This window comes from Eriocheir sinensis, chromosome 61 (assembly GCF_024679095.1).
Source record: "Eriocheir sinensis breed Jianghai 21 chromosome 61, ASM2467909v1, whole genome shotgun sequence".
In the NCBI taxonomy this organism is placed as follows: domain Eukaryota; kingdom Metazoa; phylum Arthropoda; class Malacostraca; order Decapoda; family Varunidae; genus Eriocheir; species Eriocheir sinensis.
Window position 1 is genome coordinate 1,493,582 of NC_066569.1, and position 21,841 is coordinate 1,515,422.

Sequence of the window (21,841 nt, forward strand, 5' to 3'; positions counted from 1 at the left end):
ATCAGTACAAAGATTATCAGCAGCACCTACGTACCCATACACACCCAGACAAAATCAGATTCTAGCACCTAAACAAGAAGCAGCAAAACCAACTCCAACTCAAGCAACACCAACACCACCACCAACACCAACACCACCACCAACACCAACACCAACACCACCACCAACACCAACACAAGCAACACCAACACAAGCAACACCAACACCAACACCAACACCAACACCACCACCAACACCAACACAAGCAACACCAACACAAGCAACACCAACACCACCACCAACACCAACACCAACACCACCACCAACACCAACACAAGCAACACCAACACAAGCAACACCAACACCAGCACCACCAACACCAACACCAACACCAGCACCAGCACCAACACCACCAACACCAACACAAGCAACACCAACACCAGCACCACCAACACCAACACAACCATCACCAACACCAGCACCACCAACACCAGCACCACCAACACCAACACAAGCAACACCACCAACACCAGCACCACCAACACCAACAGTAACCGCTAGACACCACACAGGACACCCCAACCGCAGAGAACAAAAGAGGGCTGCCGTTAGTGAGCGGGAGAAGCGTTTCCGTTCCATTCGGGAAGGTGTGGAATCAACAAATGAAGACCTTAGACTAGCCCTGAGAACATTTATAGACATGTGTGTTCGACAATATCCACCCAAGTTGTACGGGTCGCAGATGCCGTGAACACATACCTTCAATCCCATACACCTAAGTGACGCAGCGCATTTTCACGAAACCTTCTCTGTTGGTCTATTTAAAATATTTATACATACTTCATTACAATAACCCTTTTTTGTATGTGTTTCTTTATTCCCTTGTGTGTGTGTGTGTGTGTGTGTGTGTGTGTGTATTTATCTAGTTGTGGTTTTACAGGGCCTGGGCTTTACGCTCGTGTGGTCTCGTCTCCGTATCTACATTTATCCAACTTTTCCTTAAAGCTTTGCACACTCCTCGCCAATGCTACATCCTCACTTAGTCTGTTCCAAACCTCTATATATCTTTGCGGGAAGCTATATTTCTTTGTCTCTCAAGCATCTTCCCTTCCTCAATTTTTTACGATGTCCTCTTGTGTTCCTGGTGGTAATTTCTTCTTTTTGTAGTAACTCCTCATTGTCTACTTCTTCCATTTTGCTCAATAATTTATAGATTTGTATTAGGTCTCCCCTTTCTCTTTGTTCTAGTGTTGTTAAAGGAACCGAAAGCCAGCAACAAGAAGAACCCAATGTACTTGTGCAACCTGAACAAGCAAGCACTAGTGAAGGTCCTTCACCCCCACCACAACCCAAGAAGCAGTACCGTGTGTCCCACAAGAACATCGAGGACTACAAGTTCACTGAGGAACAAGTTCAAACCCTGGTGGATTTTATCAAGGAACACCCCTGCCTCTACGATAAGAGGCACAGAGAGTATTCGAACCACCGCACAAAATTGGACTTGTGGCAGCAGTGTGCAAGCTTGTTCCCCAGCGCTACCCACCTACAGTGCCGCAAGTACTTTGAACAGAAGAGGACGGCCTTCGGCAAAATAGAGGCCATGGAAATGAAGAGCGGTGCTGAGGCAAGAGCACGGACTGCACGGGAGGAGGACATCATGAATACTTGGGGTTTCTTCAAGGGCCACATAGCCCACGCAACAACGACATCATCCCAACGATTCTCCTCAGGCCACGAGTCATCCTCCAACAGTGACGCTTCGGGCTTGTCAGCTGCTTCCATCCAGCGCCGGAAGGTTCTGAAGAAGAGGCGCATGGGAGATGTCACATCACCAAAGGACGCCACCAATGACCCAGAACCTGAGGACACCAGAGTCATCAGTAACTTGATTGAGCGGGTGGCAGCATTGACCCAGCAGCAGCCGCAACAGCAAGCATCGTGGTGTGGCACTGAAATAGAAACTTTCTCCAAATTGGTGGCCTACAAGTTGGCGAATGTGCACCCGGACGACCTGGAAGCCATGATCCAGGTGCAGTCTGTCATCCAGAGGTTCGTGGCGAAGAAAGTCTGCCCCAACACCTGCCCAGCCTCAACCTGTCCAGCCTCCACCTACAACAAGACCTGCAACTCCTGCCACTTTTGCCCAGTGGATGCCCATACCACCAAAACCCATGACACCGTCACCAGCCGGATACCAGTCAATGCCTCAGCACACCATGCCCTATGCTATTCCTTCAACCAGCGGCTACCAACCTACATATGGGCCACCTCCTGTGGGCCCTCCTCACAGCCTGCAGCCACCCCAACAGTATCCAACCCAGTCGCAGTGCGTTGCTGTTGGTGCCTCGACCTCTGACGTCCAAACAGTGTCTTCTCCATCCAAGTCCTTCCTGCAGCAAATAGACACACTGCCACCACTCACTCCACAGATGACGACCCAGGAGCAGTTCCTCTCACCCAGCAGCAGCCTCAACACCCCAAAAGTAGCCGATGTTGCAGAGGAGACTTAATAAATATGTAAAAGGAATTATAAATAAATGAAATGTATTTCTTTTTTAATATAAATGTATAAAATTCAACTTGGTTTTGTCTTTCCTTCCTTTAACTTAGAATATAAGAATGTAAATGAAAAAATAAAGTATTAAAAGAAATGGAATAAAAGAAAGAGAATAAGAATAATAAAGTATTAAAAGAAATGAAATAAAAGAAAGAGAATAAGAATAATAAAGTATTAAAAGAAATGAAATAAAAGAAAGAGAATAAGAATAATAAAGTATTAAAAGAAATGAAATAAAAGAAAGAGAATAAGAATAGTAAATTATTAAAAGAAATTAAATAAAAGAAAGAGAGTAAGAATAATAAAATAACAAATAAACATATTATAATATTAACCCCTAAAGGGCCGGCCTGGGTGGTCATCTACAACATCCACAGGACCGGCACCTCAGCACCAAACACCGAAAATAGCCTATATTCACACACTTGATTCTGCTGAACTACAATGCAATAACAAATTACTTTGTCGTCATAGTCATCATCAACTCTTCTTCTTTTTAATTATTGCATGAAAACGTTTCTATGTGCTGTGGTTTTGGAGAAATATTGAGTTGAAGAGGAGAGACTTTTGGAGTTAGCGAGGCTCTTGCCCGCTCTGCGTTCGTTTCGCTTGTGTGGCCTTGACTAGTGCGTAATGAAAACGGATGCCCCCATGCTCTAATTCTTATATATAGTCAATACTCTAAGCTTTCTCTATGTAACACAGTCTTGTGATGTGTGGTTTGGGAGTCATTGTAGCATACTCTTCTCATTCTCGTGTTGCTCTGCTGGGCTCGGCAGGGTCTGGCAGGAAATCGGACGCGTCAGAATCCGTGTCAATACGCCTGTCCATCGTGAGAGCGGGCAAGATTCTGAAGCAGTAGCCTAAACATATCTCTGGCAGTGTTGCCAACGAATGGTCATCGAAAATTACCGAAAAGTAAATAAATTTAGCGCGAAAAAAGCAAAGCGGCTATAACCGCCCCCGGCCCTTCCGTGGAAAAGCGGCTATAGCCGCCTCCGGCCCTTTAGGGGTTAATATCTAATAATAATAATAATATTAATAATAATATTAATAATAATAATAATAATAATAGAAATAATAATAATAATTAATAATAATAATAATAAAAATATAAATAATGTGGAATACTTATGAAAAGTCTAAAAGTAATGACATAGAATGTTGAAAGAATAAATGAAATATATAACCTAGACAATAAAGACAAATGTTTCTATAATAAAAAAATAAATAACCTAGACAATAAAGACAAATAAAGCTTTTTCTAATAAAAAATAAATAACCTACCTAGACAATAACATAAATAATGTTTATCTTTTTTTTATATTTTTTGTTATGCTTCTTGATTCCAGGCAAAGGCCTACCTGGCCTACATCGAGGCCCGGAATCCTCATTCACACCTTTTACATGCCACCACTACGATGTTAACACCCGACACAAGTCATAGAGATCATGTGTGGGTGGTTTGTGTTAACGAGGGTACTTTTATGACATGCGGCGTCAACTCAATGGCAAGCACAAACTGCATGCGGGTATGATGGTTGTGTAAAAATCCCAGTGTGGAACTGCCGGGAATCGAACGCGGGACCTCTGTTGTTATAGTTATTTTATTACTTTATTATATAATTATTATATTTTTTCGTATACATGTAACTTTTCATTTAATAATCCAACTTTTTTCTCTATTTAACCTATTCTATTTTTTTATATGTATACTTACGTTATTATTACTTGTAGTCTACTTAAAATTATTATCCTTTTTCTGTTCAACTCTCTAATACTAGAATTAATCGTTACTCTCAGTCCTTCATTAATACAACAGGCAGACTCTGGAACTCTCTTCCTCTTTCTGTCTTTCCCCCTGCCTATGATTTACTCTCCTTCAAGAAAGATGTGTCCAGGCACCTCGATTTACTCCGTTCATGAATATGGCTTTGAAATTGCTTTTGCTTTTTGTTACTTCTTGATTTTGGGTTTCTATCATTTTCATCGGAGGTATCGCCTAATTTATGGGCCTTTGGTCTGCCTCCGGATTGCAAAAAAAAAAAAAAAAAAAAAGTGGGGGAGTATTAAACAATAGTGATAAACATATTTTTATTACATAATTAGTTAATTACATTACATTAGAGATTTATACATGTGCTGGTCTCCCTCTCGGATAAATCTGTCGTTCCTGCCATGGCACAGATCCAGCTTCAGAAGAGTAGTAGTGGGCGAGGTAGTTTCGTAGGCCCTTAGCTTCTCTTGATGGGTTCTTGCCCTGCTCCGATGAGTCGTTGCATGAGGTTTTCCTGTTCTTTCCATGACCCGGGACCAAGTTGTAGTTCTGATCTTCCCGTCGATGTGGTGAAGTACGGGTGGTTGGTGTTGGAGTATTAGATTGTGCAGAACACATGCACAGAGGGTGATGACGTGGACAACTGTGGGTCGCAGATTAATGGTTGTCCCGAAAATTCTCCACCTCATCTGCAGGAGGCCGAAGGCATTCTCCACCACACGACGAGCATGGGACAACCGGTAGTTGAATACTCTCTCATGGTGAACCTGGGACAGGTGTGCGAAGGGTTTCATCAGCCACGTCTTGAGGGAAAAGGCGTCGTCTCCAATGATGTGGAACGGGACTTGGATGTTGTCGTTGGGAAGCTTGTTGCCTCGCGGAAATCCAATTCTACTCTTCTCGATGGCAATGAGAAGGTTGCATCTAGACCAAGTCCCAGCATCACCAGCTCCACCCTCAGCGCCTACGTCAACATACAGGAATCTGTACTGGGCATCAGCAAGGGCCAGGAGTATCACGCTGTGGAACTTCTTGTAGTTGAAGTACTGGGAACCGGCGTTGTCTGGCTTCCTGATGCCAACGTGCTTACCATCCAGCGCGCCTCCACAATTATGATAGTTCCATCTTGTGCTAAATTGGCGGGCAACCTCATTCCACTCCTCAGGTGTTGTGGGGCACCTCATGACCTCAGGCTTGTATGCGTCTATCAAGGCTTGGCAGACGAGAGGTACAAACAGGGAGATGGCACTCGTAGAAGTGCGGAAACTGAAGCCAAGGCTGGTGTACGAGTTGCCGGTTGCCAGGAACCTCAGTGTCACAGCTAATTTGAGTCCAACTGGAAGAGGCTTTCGAAATTTTGTGTCCTGCTTGATGACCGCTGGTGTGATCCTCTCTACCATCTCCTCGAAGAAGGTCGCTGTTATTCTTATGAACGTCTTGAAGCCTTTTCGATCTTCTCTGTGGAGTTCCCAAAGCAGATTGTCGTAGTCGCCATACAGTTCTCTTCTTAGAAGCCATTGCCGGGCCCACAGTTTTCCCTTCCACATAGGGGCCCATCCTATAAATTTTCTCCACCTCCTCCTCAATGTTTTGCCGTTCTTCATCATAGGGTAGGCGGTGGCTGAGTGGTTAGCATGCTGGGCTCACATTCACTGCATGTTGGACGACATGGGTCCGAATCTCCACGCTACCACCTGGGATATTTCGGTCACCGCTGAGTGGCTTAAGACTACCCACGTTCTGTCTTGAAGACCACCCATTAATCCGGACTCTAGAGGAAGCCATCCAAGTGAATCAAGAATGAGTTCTGGGGGGCAGCATGAGCCAAAAGAAGATGGCGCCACTATAAAAATCACTCGCCTGCACCATGACGGGCTGGGGCCGACTACCATCCAGGCCCCTCAAAAAAGCCTACCAGCGCTTTAGGCCCACACGTAAAAAAAGAAAATAATAATAATAAAGTTCTTAACCCTTTCAATACGATGACGCCTACGTAGGCGTCATGAAGCCCCAGTAGCATATACGATGACGCCTACGTAGGCGTCATATTTCTATTGTTTCTTCTTCTATTGAGTTGTCCCGTACTTTGTGTTGGTTACTAAGTAAAGATGCCGTGTGCTGTCCTTGAAATCCTATTGCTCCTCCCACCATCCTTGTTCCCACCAATCACAAAAAATGAGCGACAGTATGCACCGCCTTCTTCCCGCCTTGTGTCTAAAATTAGGAAGTCTCATTCTCTCTCTCTCTCTCTCTCTCTCTCTCTCTCTCTCTCAGACACCGAGGCGCCGACACCATCACGTCTCGCCCACCTCTCTCTCTCTCTCTCTCTCTCTCTCTCTCTCTCTCTCTCTCTCTCTCTCTCTCTCTCTCTCTCTCTCTCTCTCTCTCTCTCTCTCTCTCTCTCTCTCTCTCTCTCACACACACACACACACACACACACACACACACACACACACGTACACACATACATTGTCTGTGATGACAAAGGAGTATCTGGCAGCTCTCTGACTGATGATAACAGAGTTGTATTTGCTGATAATTTCTGGACATTCTTCCTCCTCTACACAATCATCTGCTTTCTCTATTTCTTTCCCCCTTGCCCCTTTCTCCCCTTTCTTTATTTCGCTTTTTTTTATTTCGCGTTGACGCAATTTATATTATGCATAGCAGGTATATGTTGACTCGTCGTGTATGCTGCTTTGCAAATACGGGATACATGTAATGAGGGCTTTCAGCAGCATGATATACGGAGGCGACAAGCAGATACATGCCGGCTCAGGTTTCCCACGCGCTACTGCGCGCGGGTGAACACGCCGTATATCAGCCAGGCGGGCTTTTTGAACATCCGGCGCGAAGGGGTTAAGTAGGTCTTTTACAGATTTCAGTTCTTCCTTTTCCCTTCTTGGTTTGTAAGTTATATTCTGTTCCTTCATGCCAAATATCACTACACTTTCAGCTGCTGTTCAATTACTTCTCTGAGGTTTACATTTGCTTTTTCATTTTCCACTTTCCAAGTCTTCATTTCGCCCATCACTTCCTCTCTAACCCTCTGTTGTTCTTTGCTTACCATTTGTTTCAAATTTTCATTTTCCTTAATTGCCGCTCCCAGTCCTTCCCTCATCGATTTCTCATGTTTAGCCAATTTTTCCTTCTGCTCCTCATTCTCCTCAATCAGCTGTTTTTCCCTGTCCTCCAATTTACGTACCCTTGCTTTAAGTTCTCTGGAATTCTCTGTTCTGTAAATCCTCCTCTTCTCTGCTTTGATCCACTTGTCCAGTTTCTTTTCCACAAGCACTATTCTCTTATACATAGCCGAATCTTTGCTAGCAAATCCAGAAAAAACGGAAGAAACATGTCCATACCTTCCATCTGTACTCTCGTCTTCACTGCTCCCTATATCCGTCCTTCGTTCTTTTCCTCGTGCTCCATATCCTCTTCTTCTTGGTGTTTTCCACTTCAAATTCTCCTCCCTTCCACTCATCTTACCAAGTTAGTCAATACAGGAGACAAAGCAACACATTAGTGCCGCCCAGACCCGTGTAAACACCACAATAAACAGGTGCCGGCAATCAGCTGATCCCAGCACAGGGAGTAGGGTGAGGACCAGTCTCTCCGTATGTCTGCTCTGTTTCGTGTCTGCTGTGTGTGTGTGTGTGTGTGTGTGTTTATAGAATGACAGTATAATGATAAGTTCCTTCAGTGGATTGTTGATTTTGTTTAAGTATGTCAAATAAAACTGATTTTTAGCTCCTTTTATTATCAGGTTTTATTACCTTGACATACAAGGCACGCTCTAAAACCAGTTGTCAGTTATGTGCCTCCTTACTACCAAGCCACTAGCAGCATTCTGGATAGCTATTTCTTGATCAGCATTTAGAGGTAGCAGTTCAATCTGTTATTCTGTTCTCCCATCTCATCTGGCAAGGGAATAGTGTGAAATTGATATGTGACAGATGCCATGATGATTTCTTTTGGGGTTGGCAGTCTGGTTCACATCTTATTGAGTATATCAAGCCTGTGTTTCAGAACCCCAAAAACCCTCTCAGTAACATTGCTGCTGTACCTGTGTCCTTTCTCTGTTGTGGCTGACGAGTGGAGTCACCAACTATTTCCTGCACGGCCAACCAGTCACCAAGTAGATAAACACTGTAACTTCCTCAGGGGTGAAAGTAAGATTAGATTCTTGCCGGTACTGTCTTCAAAAATGTACCCCTACGTACCGGCTGTAGACGGCTGTACATCTCTTCCCGGTACGGCGTACCCCTGTGCACGCGACACTGGCCGCCACTCTTCTCGTCCAGAACCCGTGAGAAACTGAGAACGCGAGCCACTCAGGCAGTGCTGTCAACTCTGACGGACGAAAATAGGCGAGATTGGGTATCCAAATCCGCTAGAAATCCGCCAAATATAATGAATGAGCTACTTTGCAATACAAGCGTTTCATGTTTACAAACAAATCCTATCGCCTGGTAGGTAGCCAGGGGTGAGAGTTGTGTCTTCAAAAGCGTACTGTATCCCTGCGTACCAACTGTAGACGGCTGTATATCTTTTACCGTACGCCGTACCACTGCGTACCGGCTTACTTTCACCCCCGAACTTCCTACTTCCAACAGCTGGCACACCCTAGAATCATCCAACACTCCGTTATCAGCACACTGCCTGATCAAAAACCTGGTTATGGTTATTGTTCATTTGCAGGCTTTTTTTTTTTTTTTTTTTTTTTTTACTGTAAAATAAATAAATAAATTATTATACCCATGACACTGATAGTAATGATACTCTGAAAAACTGTTAAAATTGTTGATTAATGAACACTATTGATATGGTTTCCAGGGTGAAGGAAAAACAAAGTGCCTTTATTAGGAAGTCCTCTAAGACTGGGGGAGGACCACCACACCCACTCCAAGACACGGGAGCATCATCTGTCAAAGGTAAGTTCACTGAGACTCAGTTCGACAGATTAACAACCACAAAAGGGACAATAGTTATGTTACATCTTTTACTGAGTTGAGGGACATCTCTTAAGCTGTGGAATGCACTAATATACATTATGGACATATTGTTTCACATGTGTGGTTAAAACTTGAGTACAGCGCGGCCCTGTGACGAGCATTTTTCTGGCTGGGGATTTCAAGTGTTGCAATAGGGTAGGAACAGTCCCAAGCTTCACAACTAACAATCAAAGCTGCAGAACTAGCCAAAGTATTTCCTCTGGCTGGGAGGAATGAGGAGGATTTCAAATGTAGCAACAGAGTAAGAACAGTTCCAAGCTTCGTAACTTATGATCAAAGCTGCAGCGGGCAAGTTGTGTCAGACCAGCCCAAGGAGATGCTGTGCGGAAAGGTGCACAAGAAGGGTGCGCACCTGTTCCCTTAGTTCAGTTCACCTGCCGGCATCATGATATTGTCAGCGTCATGCAGCAGAGCCAACAAGTCTTGCCAGGATGGCGGCAAACATCCTGCCAAACCAGACTGGGTCAGGGAGGGAGAAGGCAGTGAATATAAAAAAAACGCTGGAACAGCTGGCGTAGTTCTAGGTATGGCCAGGATCACCTCTGCTCCGTCCTTCTTCCCTTTAAAAATGTTCCATTCAGCTATGGTGCTGCCTCCAGTGAAGGCTCGCCCATAAGAGCTGCTGTGGGCTGTTGTGAGAGAGTGTTGTGTGGGGTGCCAGCTTGTTCGAATCAGCCTTTGTTTTTACTGTAAAGGAAGCAGTTCAAGGGCAAAACATTGAACACAAAAAACCCTGCTAAGCACTGGCCTTATAGAGGACTAGTGAAGAGTGGCCAAAGGAGAGGTCAATTTGGGGTGGAGAGGTGTCTTGATACTCCCCTCTTGAAGGAGGTCAAGTCATAGCCAGGAGAAATTACAGACGAAGGAAGGCTGTTCCAGAGTGTACCTGTGAAGGGGGTGAAAGAATGAAGATGCTGGTCAACTTTTGCATAAGGGATTTGGATAGTATAAGGATGAGCTGGAGTAGAAATTTGAGTACAGCGGGGCCACAGGAAGGGGGAGGCATGCAGTTAGCAAGTTCAGAAGAGCAGTCAGCAGTGTCAGGCAGGATGAAAATGTCATGAAATAACCATAGGAAATTGTGTACCAGGGCGTGGCCGGCGAGCTGGCGCACATTCATCCTCAGTCGCCTACGGGAGCATTGTGCCCCTTGACAAGAAACAGCACACTAAGTCTGGCTGCCCAACAACTGCCAACACCCAGGACAGTGTGCAGATGTTGTCAAGTGCCTGGAGCGGCCCACCACCTTACGCAGCAGACAACAGTGTGCTGGCGATGCTGGAACTCAATCATGATGGGATGGAGGAGGTACCGCCCTTAGACAACACCCACACCCCGAACGGCAACACCCACGCCATGCAGTATTCTTCAGAAGTATCTTCAGAGACAGATGAGCCTCTCTCCGCACAGCCTGTGAAGAGGAGAAAGGTGAGGGCCAAGCCAGTCCACCTAGATGAAGCTGTGGAGTGGGACCTTGTGAAGTGGTACAAAAACAACCCCATCTTGTACAACAGGGCTGTCCGAGAATTCAAGAATGTGGCGAAGAAAAACAGCTTGTACGAGGAAATGGGCCGGAGCATGCGGCCGCGGCTCTCAGGTATTTTGCATTTCTGTAATTTGAATGTTTATATGTTCCTGAAGTTTCATCCTAAAAACTGTTCCAGCATTCTCTGTGTGCTAAGCATGATGTAATGTATAATATTATGTTATGTTGTTCCCTGCTTGTGTTACTATGGGTCGTATTATAAAACATTTCGCCACCCAAGAACCCAAATTTGACAAGGCTTTCGTAGGAGTTGTGGGCATTTCCAGGGGTAGTTTGACCCTTCCTTTGTACGGTGAACCTGAAGAAACACTCATTAGAACCCGACTGGCCCCCTCTTTGACCTTTAGAAATAGCTGGTGTGAGAAGCCAAAGTGTCTCTTAATACCGACCTATATCTTTATGTGATTGCCTCCATTACTTATATGTATTTTTAAGATATTCGTTGTTCCTTGCAGGGTTTCAGGTACGCACCTTCCTGGACTCCATGCGCACAAGATACGGTAAGCTGACGGCGCAGAGAAGCGGCTCTTCCCAGCGTGGCGTGACAGAGAGGGACCGCTGGATTATGAATGTCTTCTCCTTCCTGGACACACACATCATCCGCCAGAAGCCCAGGCCTCTCGGTTGTCAATCAAAGGTACAGAATTTTGTCTTCTCTTGCCCCCCAACCCTCTTCATATATTTTCCATCTGTTTCCCATTGCCCTCTTTCCATACCTTGCATGTCTTTCCCCTTTGCCTCTTTCCCCTTTGCCTCTTTCCATATTTTCCCCTTTCTTAACCCGGTAGCAGCGGGGATCATGTTTCTTAATGGTCCCTCCAAGCGAGAAAAATGAGGAAAAATTACCCCTCACACAAACCATTTCATAGAATATATCAAGCATTTGTGATCAGATTATGTATCATCTATTTTGGGGGGTTTATATTATGGCACAAATTTGGCCCGTCGCTGCTACACAGTAAAGCCACAGATTTGGCCCATCGCTGCTACCGGGTTAAGCTTCTGTAATGTGTGGTGTGTTGTAAGGTTGGGTGTGGTATGGTGTGGTGTGGCTTGATGTCCTGTGTGGTGTGAGGTGTAGTGTGACTGGACTATTTATTAAGTTTACATCTTGGTTAAAAATGTGACTTTGTGGTACCCTCTTTTTTAAGTTTCTTCATTTACAAAACATGTATTTATCAATTTTACATCTTGGTTTAAAAGTTTTCATTTCTGTGATAGTTCAGACTAGCATTACACTATAGTATATGAAACTCGTGCTCATCACTACCTTAAAGTAAATCATGCAGGTCAATAATACAAACATGAAGTTGTACAATATTATTGTATTAAAAATCGGGTGTTGAGTCGCTGTAATCGGCTACTTTTGGCCAGAGTCGAAGTTGGTAAAAATATCTCTGACTCCGACTCCGTTATGAGAAATTTTCACAAATCTGGGAGAGGCAAGCTTTTGTGGGAGCTCATGTGGGAAAACATTCAGAAAATTCATTTAACATTGATTTTTTGTGGAAATGTGAATCATAAATTTGAAAATAATGAAACAAATTACTAGATGATGTCACAGAAGTCGCACCCAATGACACGTGCTGTACCGGGCGAGTCTGAATTCTGTAACATGCTTGTGTGCGTTTCCACTCTCGTCTCAGCAGTGAACCTTCTAGGCTGCTCAGAGCTCAGCATAGGGTTGTCACATCTGTCCGTTTAGAGAAATTAATGTATGTCCTTTTCATGCTAAACAGAAAAGGTCAGGCTAAATTTGTGGTCATATGTGAGTCATAGTGTAGTGTGAACAACTGAGTGTAGCTAATGTGGTGCAGTGTTGCATGGCATGGATGAGTGTTATGTTGTATGCTGTGGCTGGGTGGTGTGTGGTGTGAGGTTTGGGGTTGCTGGGTATGATGTGTGGAGTGGCATGGTTAGGTGTGGTGATGTGGTGTATAGTGTGGCTGAGTATCAGAGCTGGGCACTTCCGATCATCAGTCCGATCTTCCGATCTGATCGGGACAGCAATTGGCGATTGGAATGCAAAGATTGGATCATCTTTGTAAAAGGTAATCGGACTGTGGAAATCGGAACTTCACAAACTAACTTCCGATCACCGATCACAAAAAAAAGTGGTCAGCGTTGTCATGGCAACAAGTGGCTGTGGATTTCTTACAATTATTTTTATACACGTTGCTAAATAGTTACTTCAATAAGCGTCTTTATTTATAGAATTAAGCGACTTTGCGCAGGCGCAAAGTCGCTTTATTTGCTTGGCAAGACTTGTTACACAACGCCATGACAGTGTGGTGTGGGCTGCAGTAGTGGGCTTCCGCTCACTCCAGTAACCGAGTGGCCTGCCCCAGTTGTCAGTTATGCATTTTCTGCTGCAGTGTTACCACCCTCTAATGGCGGCAGTGTCAGTACCTTTTCGGGAAACCAACAAGACCTAAGCTAAAAGGGGGGGCTTTGCCCCGCCTCGACCCCCCACCTTCTTAACTGGGGGGAGGGCTTTGCCTTCCCTCGACCCCCCACCCACCCATCGGGCTCCCGGCCGCATTTTTCCCAACTGTATACTGGCTCGTCAAAGGAGGCACAACCAGCCAATCACTGTGCGTCTTACTCATGACGTCATGAGTCACCACAGCCAATCAGCATTATTAGGAGAAGTGAATTGGCAAAATTAGGCAAATGCTTCCATATAACTGCAAGAAGTGAGATTGTTTGACATTCAATAACTCAATTTTATTGTAACACATCATTCTGACCAAGTAAAGCAATGATGCATGTTTTTGTTGCCATGATATCAATTCATTACTTTTGTCCCCCCCCTCAAATCTTATTTTCTATGAGAAGTAGTACTAGCGTGAATACTGAATGGCAACTACAGCATAATATTATGGAATGCCTCTTGAAACTAATCTGTGCACATTTGATAAAGATTGGCTGTGATAATGATTGGCTGTGGTGACTCATGACGTCATGAGTAAGACGCACAGTGATTGGCTGGTTGTGCCTCCCTTGACGAGCCAGTATACAGTTGGGAAAAATGCCTCCCAGCCCCCGCAACAAGAGGAGGAGGAGGAAGGAGGTCTCGGGAGACAACGCAACATAACGCCCAGACCACGGCACCAAACTAATGCCCCATACCCCTCCCATCCAAGAACTTATCTAACCTCTTCTTGAATGTATCTATCGTGTTGGCGCTCACCACATGACTTCTACGTCTGTTCCACTTATCCACCACTGTTGGTAAACCAATTCTTGCCTATGTCTTTGTTGAACCTGAACTTATCCAACTTAAACTCATTGCTACGTGTCCTAACCGGTGTTGTGTCATCTGCCATCCACGTATCCTAAGACATCCCATCCACTCTGCGCATGCGTGGGATTTGTTTACAAACAAAGGGTGGATGAATTGCGACACAGTACCGTGTCTTTGTCGACTGCCTATCGCGATATGTCCCACCTGAGTTTGTTTTATATCTTTTTAAAAGTAAATGTTGACGTATGTTTTTAATTTGAAAATTGCTTGAAATATGAAAGTTTCTTCCTGCACCCTTTGTATGTTAGTAAATGAGGTAAATGAGGTATGTTGGTAAATGTGATAAATGAGATAACCTCCACCCCTTGTATGTTGGTAAATGTGATAAATGAGATAACCTCCACCCCTTGTATGTCGGTAAATGTGATAAATGAGATAACCTCCACCCCTTGTATGTCGGTAAATGTGATAAATGACCCCCCTTGTGTTGGTGAATATGAGAGATAACCTCCACCTGTGATAAATGAGAACCTCCACCCCTCATGTATGTGGTAAATGTGATATGATGATAACCTCCACCCCTTGTATGTCAGTAAATGTGATAAATTTGTATGTCAGTAAATGTGATAAATGAGATAAACTCCACCCCATAGAAACCCCTTGTATGTCATAAATGATGAAAGATAAATAACTCACACCCTATAAAGTTGTAAAATGTGATAACACCCCTTGTATGTGGGTAAATGAAATGAGATAACTATAACTGAGGTATATAAGACTTATATAAATGCATAAAATAAGTTCAGATAACATTTTTTCTTTACAATATACCATATACCAAAAGAAAGAGGAAAAATAAAAATATTTATCAGCAAATAATTAAGATATTACTTATTTGAAATTATTACTTAAAGAACGCCTATAATAGGTGTTTCTTGAAATTATTATTTAAAAAAATAATAGTAATTATAATAAGTTTTAATGATCGGATGATCGGAATGGTGATCGGAACAGCAGTACACTCCTCGATAACTCAAACTAAAGGAAAAGGCTAAGGGGAAATGCAAAGGTCCGGCAAGGAAAATCCGGGGGTCTACCCCTTGCAGGACTTTACCCCCGGGGATGTGGAAAACCCCCACCCTCCCCCGGGACCACACGCTATCTAGCTGTCCTATACTGTATATAATATATATATATTAACACCTACATATACAACATACATATACTATATATATCATATATGGGTCATGAAGAAGAAAGAAGTGTATCCACGACAACAAGCGTAACAACACAACACTTGTGTGTGGCAGACTTCTGTACAGTCCAGTACTAGACGTGTATGTCCGCCCAGCGCCATCATGTGTGCCCCGATTTGCGAACTTTGTCTGGCGCGGTAGTTTGAAATCGACTTGTCCCGGACTTTTTTTTTTTTTTTTTTATCCCACGGACTCTTGTCCGGCAAATCCGAAATCCGGCAAATGGAGGTCCGGCAAATCGAGGGTTGAGTGTACTTAAAAAATGATCGGGTGATCGGAATCGGATCAGTTGCCCAAACTGATCGGATGATCGGGGATCGGAACAACAAAAAAGTGATCGGTGCCCACCATTGCTGAGTATGATGTGTGGTATGGTGTAGTTAAGCATGATGTGTTATTTTGTGTGGAGACTGTGGGGTGTGGTGTGGTTGGGTGTGATGTGTCGATATAATGCTTGTCATGGTGTGATGTGGCTTATGGTGTAGTCGGGTATGATATTTGACATGGTGTGGCTTGTAATATGTATGGTGTGGCTGGGTATAATATGGTGTGGTGCGGTGTAGCTGGGTGTCATATGTGATGTCATGTGACTGGGTGTGGTATATGGTATGGTGTGGCTGGGTTTGATTTCCCTACCACAGTACCACAGAAGAGGGGGAAGTCGGAGTTGAAGTCAGTCACAACCATAAAATTTTCTGGAGTCAGAGTTAGAATTTTCCTAATGTCTGAATAACTTGCAGGAGGAGACTGCTTCCGAGGCGGAGGGTGTTGCTGCCACCGCCACCGTGCCTGTGGAGGAGGAGGAGGAAGAGGAAGAGGAGGAGGAGGAGGAAGAAGAGGAGGGGGAGATGGACAGGGAAGCCCCTGGGACGTCCAAGGGCACAACCCCCACCAAACCCAAGTGTCACCAGCAGCCTCAAGAGGTGTCTGTCCTGGACGAAGCCTCTTCTGTCCTGAAAACGGTGAGAAAATAAATGAGCTCCCCAGTAATTTACTAATATCAGTCGCAGTACTGCCAGTGTTTTTATTTGTTTTGTGTCATATGTTGGTGTGTGTGTGAGTCCTGTATTTTTGTTCCTTTTAACCCTTTCACGCACCAAAAGTTTAATAAGTTTCTCTTTCCAATGCGACATCCATCTGGGGCTCCCTAGGGGGCCTCGCGGCCGTGCAACGATAATTTTCATCATGTTATCGATTTCACCCATGAGTAGGGGAAAGTGGGCCACCTCGCAGATTTCCTCAACAGAACGTGTTTAGTGCTGCCATCTGCACGCAGTTGATATAGCTAAAGACAACACCTTCACCACGCCCTTGGTGAAGGCCAGCCCAGAAAAGCAAGGTAAACAAACCGTTTTAAAGTATTTTGTCCCCGTTCTTGTAATGTTAGCGATATTTAATAAGGTGTATAGACCCTGTGTGGGTACGTTGCAATCAAACTGAATGTGTTGGGATGGACTACAGGGAACATATGTTTAGTAACATAATGCCAAGTGACACCTATGAGAAGATTTTCTAACTTGGGCGTCTTGAAACAAAACATGTACCTAAGGGGAATATGGCCATGGGGGTGGCCATATTCCCCGAATGAAGACCATATTACCCCTTCTTTCATAATTTGTCTGGAGGGGCTGACATAAACCTGTGGCAAGTTGAGTAGGTAGGGTTGCTATGAGTAAATGATTTTCCAACCTGTAGGGCCTGCTAATTTAAAAGATTCTTTTAAAAGTGGTGCTGTATAGCCTAATCTGTAGCTCTTTATTTTCAGATGGTGCAGAAGTATGTCAGCAAAGGACAGCGGGCACAATGGACACTGGAGAGTATGAAGTTGGCTGCAGCTGCTGTCCTTGATCGAGGGTTGTTTGTTAAACAAGCCGCCAAAAACTACAATGTTCCAAGAACTACCCTCAGGCGGCACTTGGCAAAGGGTGGGTCCATCAAAAAACAACTTGGTCGACGAACTGTCCTCACAGAAGAACAGGAGAATGAACTGAAAACACTCATCCTAGACATGGAGAGTAGGTTGTATGGGTTGACTCTGACGGACATCAGAAAGCTGGTGTACCAGTTCTGTGAAATGAGAGAGATTAAACACCCTTTCAATGCGGAAAAACAGCTAGCTGGTAAGGACTGGGCAGATGCGTTCTTGAAGCGACACCCGGACATCTCATTGCGCGTGCCAGAACCAACATCTGTTGCGCGGGCTATAGGCTTCAATCGCACAAAGGTTGAAAAATTCTTCCAGAAATATGATTCTATTGTATTCAAGGATGGCAGGAAGGTAATACCTGACACAAACATTTACAACGAAGATGAATCAGGCTACACTACTGTCCATGACCCTCCAAAGATTTTGGCTAAAAAGGGTAAGCGCACCGTTGGCACGCTAACGAGTGCAGAAAAAGGGAAGGCTATCACCGCTGCTTGCTGCATGAGTGCTACTGGTCGCTTTGTCCCGCCTCTGTGTGTTTCCAAGGGTGCGAATGAGAGAGGAACTCCTAGATGATGCCATCCCAGGTGCAATCGGAAGGGCTAATCCCTCAGGCTGGATAATCGAAGATATTTTCGGCGACTGGTTTGACCACTTTTTAGATCATGTCCAACCCAAATTCCGCCCAGAACCGACACTGCTGATATTGGATGGTCATAACACGCACACTAAGAACCTAGTTGTAATAGAGAAAGCCCGTGACAACAACGTAGTGATGCTATCTCTTCCATCCCACTGCACCCACAAACTGCAGCCACTTGATAGAATATTCTTTAAATCGCTCAATTCTGCATACAACAATGAAGTTCAGCTATGGTTGAGAAACCACCCAGGACGTGCTCTGTCTGAAAAACTGGTCCCCAAGCTACTGCGTGCAGCTTACTCCAAAGCAGCAACCTTAGACATTGCTTCAAATGGATTTCACAAGTGTGGCCTTGTTCCATTTAACCATAACATCTTTATTGATGAGGACTTTAGAGCAGCTGAGATGAGTGCCTTTGAACCCGACAACCGGACCGTTGCGACTATGAACACAATGTCGCCACTAGGAGATGAAGCAGATGACCAGACTACTGCAGTTAACAAAGTTCCATCAGAAACCGCCAGCCCAAACGTTCGCTTAGCACGCCCTGAAGAGGAATCAAGTGACCTGTCTGCTGAAACGGTGAAGCTGCTGAACAGACTCCCACAACTCAGCCTTTTACCTCGAATCAGGAGCAGTTCAGCGGCACAGATGGGATGAATGTGTCTTTTAGTGACCTCCTTGGGACGGGTACTGTCACTACACCTGGACAGAACAAGCCAAAACGTAAACGTAAGGTGGCCCATGCAGAAATACTCACAAGTTCTCCTTACAAAAAGACACTTGCGACTTCGAAATCGAAACAGATTGCATCAAATAGAAGCAGTGAACAATCTAAGTCTTCGGGCGAGGGAAAATGTCCACTAACAAATGCCAAGAAGTCAAAGACAAAGCCAAGATACCCACCAAAAACAAAAGAGTGGTACTGTCTTGTTTGTACAGAACCATTGTCAAATAGCCTTGCTGTAGAGTCCTGGATTGAATGTCAAATTTGTTCTGATTGGGCTCATGAACTATGCACCAGTCATGAAGGGTCGGTTGATACTTACATTTGTGACTATTGCGATGAGTAATCCTGTTAATATGGGCCTATACACTTAGGTTAGGTAACAAAGGTTCACTGTTTGGAAGTTCTATGTTGAAGTTTGTTCGATTCGAAATGTTTTGGTTTGGTGGAGGCCAAACTAAGCTGAAGCATAAGTGCGTTTTTTATTTGGAGGGGGGTGGGGGCTCATGAGAGAAACTCCTGTACTCAATCATTTTGTTCTACTGTATAGGGCATTTTCCATTTATAGTCAAGGTTGTTTAATAAAGGATTGTTCGTTTTGTATGGCAGATCTTCTTTTATACCTTCTGGGGTAATATGGCCATAGGGGTGCCATATTACCCACACCTGTGGGGAATATGGCCACCTTGGGAGAAAAATTCAAGTGTTTATAAACAAGCCCCCTTTAAACCTTCATAGCTTTAGCATGTGGTACATATAACTTAGATCCTAGGGTACACACAGGGACTATCCATTACTCCATTGGATACCACACAGTGGGAAAAATGAGCTTCATCCTTAAGGGGTCCATATTACCCCACTTTCCCCTATTCTTTTTTCCTGGCATTATTATATATTGTTGGTTTTGGAAGAAATTATTCTGCCTTATGAAAGAAAAAAAATCAAGAAATGCAAATAAATAGTAAAGTTTACTGACTGAAATATTTTTTTAAAGGGATGACAATTGTGCTCACAGGCTGCCTGCTGAGAGGCAACTAAACCACGGGCAATTATCACTTCAAATCCAATGGCACGAGAGAGTTGACAATTAGTTTATTTTATAGGTCTAGCTTGGATCTTTGACACAAAAAATTTTGACGCGATTCTGAAAGATCCTTTTTTTTTTGGCGATTTTCAAAAAGTTTTTGACGTGATTTGAGTCAAATGCTATTGTAGACAATTCCGTTTTGACGTGAATCACATCGTGGTGCGTGAAAGGCTTAAGGCACCCCAAAATCGGATTATTCAATTTTTGTATGTTATTTGTCTGTGTAGGATTTAAAGTTTTCTTAACACACGCAAACAGACAGATATGATGGCAGCTTCCTGTGTATGTATGAAACTTTTCCCAACAAACCCAAAGACAGATGTAAAGGGGGCTGTTGCAAAATCACTATTATGTCATTTTATGATTTATTGTGTTTGTTGTGTTTGACTTTTTCCTGTTTGCCCAAAAAACAGATCCAAGAGCAGGCCACCCGGTTTGCGGTCGTGGCCGATGCCCTCCTCCCCGCCACCCTGAAGTCCGAGGCTGAGGAGTCCTGGCTGCAGTACTTCAAAAGTGAGCTCGTTGAAGTAACCTCCCTGGACAAGAGTTTATGGCAATTACTCCGCCTAGAGATGAGTTTATTGATAGCAAAGTACAAGCGACAAGATGCTCGCCGGAAGGTGGCCACCAACAACCCAGACCCAGTCGACGACTCGTTGGTGTCACCTGTGTTGACGGACCTCATCCACAACTACTGGAACAAGACTCATTTGGGCACCCAGCCTCTACAGCCTATCCAGTCCGCCCTGCAAGCCCAGCCTCTCCAGCCTGCCCTGCCTGCCCATCCTCTCCAGCCTGCCCTGCCAGCCCAGCCTTTCCAGCCTGCCCTGCCAGCCCAGCCTTTCCAGCCTGCCCTGCCAGCCCAGCCTCTCCAGCCAGCCCAGCCTCTCCAGCCTGCCCTGCCTGCCCAGCCTATCCAGATCCAGCCTGCCCAAGCTCCGCTGCAGACTCCCGGTCAGGCTCCTCATCACCTTGTGCCACACCCACAGATGTACATCCCCTCCAACCAAATGTTTTACTACTCTCCTGCCCCACCCTCCTCGACGGTCACCATGCCTTCCACCACAGCAACAGCGGCAGCATGCTCAACACCAGCACGCGGGGAGCCAGACCTCCGCAGCATGAGCATGTCATCGGGCATGTTCAACTCTCGCGTGACTCCCTTGACCCCTACACCAGCAACGCCCACAACACCCTCTTCTCAAGCTAGCACTACAGAGCCACCAGGTAAATAATGGAAAAAATAATAAATAGAAGAATAAAACCATATGTGTTTCTCTTTCCCAGTAATTATACAGTACTCGTCAAAAAGCCTCGGCGCCCTGGTCAAAACACCAAGGCACTGTGGCCCATACCAAGAGTCATGAAGGTTTAGCGACGAAAATCAAAGGGAAGGACGATACGTACCTATAGTCACTATAGGTAGGAGTAGGTAGGATGACACCTACCGAACGGGAGTGAGCTACTCCTGGTGAGGATATATAGGAAGTGAGGAGGGTGCTGAAGTTTTTCAAAGACCCTTTCCATGTCCTCACTATCCGTTTCCCCTTTTGTCTCATCAACACCAGAGTGTAGTTCAGCATGCCCTCTAAAGACAGATCCTCTATCTTTCTACACCACACTACATTCACACAACATACACACCTTTTCCCAAAATTAAAAATTAAAAAAGGCGCACAATAACGCTGCCTCAGAGTCCCCGCTGGGGGGGGGGGGTATCATAAATTCCCCCAGGAAGGACTCCCCTTCTGGCTGCCGACTTGAGAGGTGTCCTGATAACTCCTCGAACCTCCTCCTTATCAATTTCTGCAACATTCGCGGTCTTCGTTCTAATTTCCATTCTGTGGAACACCATCTCTCCTCCTCTAAACCCCACCTTCTCTTCCTCACTGAAACACAGGTTTCTGAGGCTACCGACAGCAACCTCTACTCTGTTCCCTCCTACTATCTCTATCCTAAGTTTCAATCCAAAGCTGGATGTTGCGCCTACATGCGCAACGACATCACTTGCTCTCGTGCCCACGACCTTGACTCTTCTGAATTTTCCACCATCTGGCTAAGACTTCATTGTCATTCTATTACT

The 21,841-nt window shown here is 44.8% G+C and overlaps 1 protein-coding gene across 14 annotated transcripts in view; it reads left to right on the top strand.

The window, feature by feature from the left end:
* The window catches only part of LOC126986081 (pinin-like), a 45,450-nt gene extending 24,428 nt beyond the window's left edge, over positions 1 to 21,022 (top strand). For all 14 annotated transcript variants that reach the window (XM_050841783.1, XM_050841784.1, XM_050841792.1 and 11 more), the window contains 5 exons: positions 9,147 to 9,244; positions 10,416 to 10,922; positions 11,327 to 11,508; positions 16,115 to 16,336; positions 20,172 to 21,022. In XM_050841783.1, the coding sequence (XP_050697740.1) occupies positions 9,147 to 9,244; positions 10,416 to 10,922; positions 11,327 to 11,508; positions 16,115 to 16,336; positions 20,172 to 20,993 (1,831 nt within the window). In that variant the 3' untranslated portion in view covers positions 20,994 to 21,022. The remainder of the gene's footprint in view (positions 1 to 9,146; positions 9,245 to 10,415; positions 10,923 to 11,326; positions 11,509 to 16,114; positions 16,337 to 20,171) is intronic.
* The last annotated feature ends 819 nt before the right edge of the window (positions 21,023 to 21,841 follow it).